Raw genomic sequence first — 7184 nt, forward strand, 5'->3', positions numbered from 1 at the left:
AACTTCTTGCATCTAAGTTAGGACCTCAAGCCAGCCATCTAATATGATTAGGCACCTTGACCCCATTCTCGCGTAGATTCAATAACTAAATAAAAAAAATTAAGATATGTATAATTAGAGATCTAAACATATAATCATGATATAGTATATAATCTAACTCTCTTCAATTAAATTTGGGTTGAACTTACATACTCATTGAACCATTTTGGAAACTCCTTAGCATGCTTCGTTCTTACCAAATATAGGCGAGCTCTACGAGCCATCGACCTTTGGATTTGTGCACAATGAAGCCTACATAGTAAGTGAAGAATCTCTTATATACTAATATTTTCTTATAAGAATATAAATTATAAATTTTTTGCTCCAACATAAACATTTTGTGTAAACATAATTTATATGTAATACTTACTCACGATATTCTTCTAATCCTTTAGAGTTCTTGAGCACGTACCGATGTGCCTGGTCCCTTTCTATAATGTCGAGTCGTATCATCTCGCACTTCCCTATTGGCCTACTTGCTCTTGAGAATATAGAAGATGGATCGTATGTTTCTGTTGACCCCGCATTTCTTGGTAGTCTAGTTGACATTGTTTCCACATCTTCAAGGTATCTAGAGTAATAGGTCAAACACTCATTTGCAAGATATCCTTCTGCTATAGATGCCACTGGCCGACTAGGGTTACGCACGTAGTCTTTCAATCGTTTGAGAAACCTAATTAGAATCAAATTTATAGTTAATGTATTCAACATATTAAAAAGCCTACACAAGTTATCCTATTGTTTAAGACAAAATGAAAATTTAACACTAACCTTTCTATTGGATACATCCAACGGTATTGAACTGGACCAGCCAAGCTAGCTTCATGGGCTAAATGAACAATCAGGTGTACCATAACATCAAAGAATGTAGGCGGAAAAATCCTCTCCATCTTGCATAGTGTTAAGACAACACTTTCACCAAGCCTCTTGAAGTCTTCCTCCTTCCCAAATTTACTACACAACTCTCGAAAAAATGCACTAACCTCTATCAATACAATGCTGACATTCTTAGGCAATATGTTACGCACTGCAATTGGAAGAAGTTGTTGCATCATAATATGAGAATCATGGCTCTTCATTCCAATAATCTTACGTTCTTGCACACACTGTGAAATATTACTACAAAGTCCATCTGGAACCTTTACACCCCTTAAAACTGCGCAAAACAAATCTTTGTCAGTGGTAGACATTGTGTAGCTTGCTGGAGGTATGAACAACTTATTCTTGCCTTCAATGACCTTTGGTTGAAGATCTAATCGTATTTTCATGTCTCTCAAATCTAAATGTGCATTCACGTTATCCTTCGACTTTTCTTTTTGATCCAATAAAGTGTTAACGATATTATCACAGACGTTCTTCTCAATATGCATCACATCTAAATTGTGACGGACTAGATTATCTTTCCAGTATGGCAAGTCAAAAAATATACTCTTCTTCTTCCAGTTGTATGGAAGCTCTGGCTGTTTTAACCTCCTTTGCTTCTTCTTCCCACTTTGTTTATTATTTTCTTTACCAAATGGAGGAAAATCAACATATTGTAAATGTTCCAATATGTCATTCCCTGATAGTTGCTTTGGTTGGAGTCTATGTTCCTCAAGGCCATCAAAACTCCTTTTGTCTCTTCGAAATCGATGTTCTTGTGGAAGGAATCGACGATGGCCCAAATAACAATGTTTTTTGCTATATTTTAGCCAATGAGGAAGTCTCACTGTTGTAACATGGACAAGCATAAGCACCTTTAGTACTCCATCCTGAGAGGACTGCATATGCTGGAAAATCATTAATGGCCCATAACAAACATGCTTTTAGATTAAATTTCTCCTTCTTAAATGCATCATAAGTCTCAACTCCATTGTACCATAAATCTTTTAACTCTTCTATCAATGGATGTAAATATACATCTATATCATTCCCAGGCTGTTCTGGTCTAGGAATAAGCAAAGTAAGAATGAAGTAGTCTGGCTTCATGCACATCCATGGCGGCAAATTATAAGGCATCACCACAACAGGCCATACACTATGAGTTGATCTCATATACTTGTATGGGTAGAATCCATCACTTGCTAACCTGAGTCTGATATTACGAGGCTCCTCACTAAAAAGTTGATGCAATCTATCAAACTCCTTCCATGCTTGACTGTCAGCTGGGTGTCGTAACCTTTGGTCTTTTGTACGTTCTTCATGATGCCATCTCATATTAAATGAGGTTTTGGATAAAATATATAACCTCTGCAACCTTGGGATTAAAGGAAAATGACGTAATGTCTTAGCCGAAAATTTCTTTCCTTTACTTGAATATCTTGATGCCCCACATTTATAACAAGATGTGGCTTTCTCTGCTCCTTTCCGAAACAACATGTAATCATTTGGGTAGGCATCAATCTTATTGCAGTTGAGCCCCAAATCTTTGATAATTTTCTTTGTTTCATACATATTCTTTGGCAATGTATTTGGCTCTGGAAGCACCTCCCCCAACAAATCTAACAGCATTGACAATGCTTTGTCAGTCATGTTGCAAAGGCACTTTATATGATAAAGACGAAGAATGAAGGATAATCTAGTAAATTTCATGCATCCTGGGTACAACTCCTTCTTTGAATCTTCAATTAATCGTTCAAATTTATCTGCCTCTATACTTGCTCCCTTTGTACCATCACCTATGTCACCATCCTCAACATCTTCATTTGTATTTCTTCCCTATAGCTCATCTGACATGGTGTGTGTACCATCATATGTTTCACCTTCATCTTGTATCACAGTATTAACATGTAGACTTTCATGTGAAGATGTACCTTCCCCATGAAAAATCCATCTCGTTTAATTCCATAGAATTCCATCACAAACCAAATGTTCATACGCTATGTCTCTAATCATCCACAATTGGTTTATGCATTTGACACATGGGCATAGGATGCGATCCCCTATGGATGCATTAGAAAATGCAAATTCTAAGAATTTTGTTACCTCTAGTCTGTATTGTGGAGATAACCTGTTTAATGGATCTCTTGAACTTTCAATCCATGACCTAGACATATTTTCCACACTAACTGCTAAAAAGCAAAAGCAGCAATATTAGAAAGATATCTGAGGTATATGGTAAGAGTACTGGCATTAAACATTTAACATGAGTAACCTTATACAATAAACACATGTACCTAATCTTCTACCATTAAAAACGCACCAGCTAGTATATATCTGGTAAACTAAATCAAGTTAAAAATCTTACTTTGGAGGTTCATACAATAAAATGCACTATCATTAGTTATTGCATCCAAGGAAAAAGGAGAAAACAATATACAAATAAAAAAATAAAAGGCAAAAGCGTCATCCACCACTTCTTCTTCTTCCCCCGTTCTTCCTTACTGGATATTTGTTTCAGCAAGATGGGTATGGAAGCAGAGTCTCAATTTCATGTTTTACCAGTTGATGATAGCCTTTTATACAAGAAACTGATTGAAAGGCTACTGAAGAACTCATTTTATCATGGTTTGTTAATGAATCTTTTCTGAAGAAAAAAAAGGAGGAAACAGAGGAGTTTATTTCAAAGTTCTTCCCAACTGATTTCATTGGATTTTGACTATTTCTTCTTTTGGGTTTTGTTAATTTTGGTAGTTACTATAGTTAATTTCACTAACCCAAGATTTAGGAATACTTGTTATGATCTGCTTCATAGTAAAAAAAACAAAAAACCTAGAGAAGTTCTAGTGTCTTGTAAGTAGTACCAATAGCATAATGGGATAGTGAGAAAATAAAGATTAATTAACAAGAGCTAGAAATGAAAGAACTGTTATCCATGAGCATGTTTACTCAATTCAATTGATGAAGCAATCATGTCGACATAAATGTAGAAAGTTGAAGAGGATTACTTTAATAACTATACTGCCTATGAATTAAAAATAATTAAATCTTATACTTGAGGCCTAAACAGTCATTTCTGTAATTCATTGCATTTGCATACTAGCATATCCATTATTCATTTATTTTTTAAGTAACAAACATTAACTCAATAACATGTGAAATTAATCAGGTTTTGGTTTTCACTAGACTTCATATGAGAGAGAGAGAGAGAGAGAGAGAGAGAGAGAGTTAATCAGAATCATCATAGAATCCTTTAAGTTCAATTAGAGAGCATTTAATTGAGAACTAAAAACAAGATAAGTTCTACCAAAAAGATCCTACAATCCAAATATTGACTTGAATCCAACATATGGCACCGTTTTGGACAGCCATAGAGAATGTCCAGAAAGTGTATGTTAATTTTAAATCTTTTTAATTTACACTATGGAATGAGACCTAGGTCAGATGCTAGGATCATCATATGTGGTGGTTTACTGGGACTCACTCCCTCGGCTTGCAAGTTTCTAATATAGTTTGTATTGTCAGTAACTAACCTCAATATCTTCTGCATCAGGACGGCTGATTTGCTCTTTTGCCAGCAAATATCAATTTGGTCTATCCTAATCATCATAGAACACCTTCCACAATCTGGAAGAGGATCAGAAAAGAAACAATCTGAGGCAGAATGCTTGATTATTATTTCCCCCTCCCCACAAAAAAAATAAATAAATAAACTACTTCTCACCCAGGATAGCATCTAAACACTGCACCAGAGGGCAAAGGTCTCATCGAGTATACCACTGTAAAAGTGCTGCATGGTACATGATATATCGTTTAGTATTATAACATGGTCAAAGAATACTTACAATTAGTTCGTTGTCTATATCGAATAGAGGAACCCGGTTCGACCGTCCGATTCATTTCTAAGGCACCATTGGCCTTATTTGCACTGGCTAGACTGTTTTTGATCGAGTTTCGAACCCTACGGCCGGCAGTCGACGCCTGACTCTCTCGTTTCTCGTGTTAAGTGAATCCACTCCTGTCTTGAGCTCGCCTATCATTTCCCTCATTTCCTCTCTTCCACCCTCATTTTCCCTCGTCTTCAGTAGCTCACCCTTCAAAGCTTAAATTTCTGCCATTGAAATCGTACTCTTCTTGTCCTGGTCAGTAATTTGGTTAAGGATGGATTGCAGATCAAAGTTTCTGAAGTTGAAGTTCGTCTGTCGGATGATCTTCTCTCTGCAACTCATCTTATTGCTTTTTCTGGTAAGGCCGAAGACAACATGTTGCTTAAGTTGATTATGACGAAAACATGCTTTCTTTTATCGCCTTCTGATTCCTTGCTACTAATTGTATGGTTGTTCACAGTTTGATGCTTTATTGCATTTCGATAGATAACAAACTGTAACAGTGGAATGACATTTGGTGGGGAACAATTGGGAGAATTACTAATTGACTGTCCTCGCCTCAAGAAATTTGGCGATATTAGGGAACTTTTTTTTTTAGATGTTTGGCAAGCTATATCACTACTAAGATATCCCAATCTTAGATTTTTGAAGTCGAAAACATTAAATTCACCCATTTCTGTTTGGAATTCTGGTTCAGGATAATGGAACATTTTTTATTGAGTTATTACATAGTTGGACTATTGCCATTTAAAGGGAGCACAACAACAGCAAATAGAGCAATCAAAATTAACAAAACAGAAGCGTAAAACAAGAGGTAAGATAGAAACTGTACCTAGATTGCTTTCTCACCCACAGCCTCTGTAACGTCACTGCTGGCAGAGGTTAGACCAGAGAGAGAGGGATTGAGAGGTTAGAGCAGAATTGAGCCGTGAAGAGAAAGAAAAAAAGAGAGAGAGATCGAGAGAGAGAGAGAGAGAGAGCATGATACGGAAGAGGAGAGAGAGAGGGGCGGTTTTAGTTAGAGGAGAGACGTGAAAGGGAAGGGCTAAAGGTAGAGGAGAGACGTGAGAGAGGGAGACTTTATTTTATTATTATTATTTTTTTAAGAGAGACTTTGAGTTTCACTAAAACTGGATTAATATAAAAAAAAAAAATAGATTCACGAGGTTTTGAGAGAGAGAGAGAAATACTATAGAAGCATGTTTGTGCGGGAAAAGGAAACCAGGAAAACCAAAAGCACAAGTAAATTAAGAAACCTTTCCCGCGTCTAAAATTTCTAAATAATTTTGGTGTTAATTGGTGACGGGAATAAAATTGCAGTTGTATAAAATCAATGACTGGCTACAGTAGATTTTTAACCGTCGCCAAATATAAATGATTATATTTTGTGGCAGTATAATTTCTATCGTCGTTATAAATCAAATTATTGTTGATTGAGCATAGGATATGAGGCAATGGTAAAAAATTTACCATTGTCTAAGATATTATTTCACTACAGTATTAAAAAATTCCGTCCCCTTAAATAATTTTTTGTAACATTTAAATTTAACCCGTCGTTATAAAATGATGATGCTACGGTATTTAAAATTTCGTCGCTGAAATTTTGTTTTGGTGACGAGTATTATTTTACAGTCGTCATAAATGTATTAGGCAACACTATCCATTTTACGGTCGCTATATATTATATTTGGCGACAATAGTATTTTGTTACCGTCGCCATAAATGTGTTTTCATATAGTGTTTTAATGGTTTTTTCTAGTTTGGATCTTGATCTGCTGCCTAGATTTTGAAAAGTAGTCTATGGCATGCCAATTGGACACATCCTAACCATTAAGAGGGGAAGGAACACAACAGATATCAGTCAATGTCAAAATTGAGGTATATCCCTTTTTTTTTTTAACCACGGTGTTAAGTTTGTCTCGAATTCTTGACCCATTTTGAAGATTGACCCATTCCGATATATTTTGGTGGTGACCCGAATGAGAAGTTTTCTGAGATCTGTGATGGAAGCAGAGGGGTTGGGCCGATAGGCCCAAGCCTGGAGCCCATCACTGATCTTGTATGGGGGTGTTCGACAGGATCGACTGCAACCCGATGGGTCGACCCACGACTTGGAGTATATAATATACTGTTGCTTGTTGAGAAAGTCATTGTATTTTGGAGGTTTTTCAAGCTAGGGTTTCAGGGCGAGTTTTCTCGCCGCTACCTGAGTGTAATCTCTTTTTTGAATAGTTAAATATCTTCTTCTTCGCCCGAAGACGTAGCACACCACCCTGGTGTGTGAACCTCGTTAAATCTTTGTGTTGTGCAATCTGTCTTGGTTTATTTTATCATATTTCTTGGAGTTTGATCTAACAAACGGGTATCAAAGCCTTTAGCTTGACTAGTCCTATGGATCTA

General features: G+C 36.3%; 1 protein-coding gene across 1 annotated transcript; it reads right to left on the reverse strand.

Moving 5' to 3' along the window:
• Window positions 1-405: 405 nt before the first annotated feature.
• LOC122078065 lies at window positions 406-2550 on the reverse strand. The gene is made up of 3 exons (XM_042643934.1): window positions 1939-2550; window positions 811-1808; window positions 406-712 (listed from the first exon to the last, which is right to left on the reverse strand). Exons 1-3 carry the CDS (start codon window positions 2548-2550, stop codon window positions 406-408), a joined length of 1917 nt encoding a protein of 638 aa, XP_042499868.1.
• Between the last annotated feature and the right edge of the window lie 4634 nt (window positions 2551-7184).

The sequence above is a fragment of the Macadamia integrifolia genome, chromosome 5, assembly GCF_013358625.1.
Source record: "Macadamia integrifolia cultivar HAES 741 chromosome 5, SCU_Mint_v3, whole genome shotgun sequence".
NCBI classification, from domain to species: domain Eukaryota; kingdom Viridiplantae; phylum Streptophyta; class Magnoliopsida; order Proteales; family Proteaceae; genus Macadamia; species Macadamia integrifolia.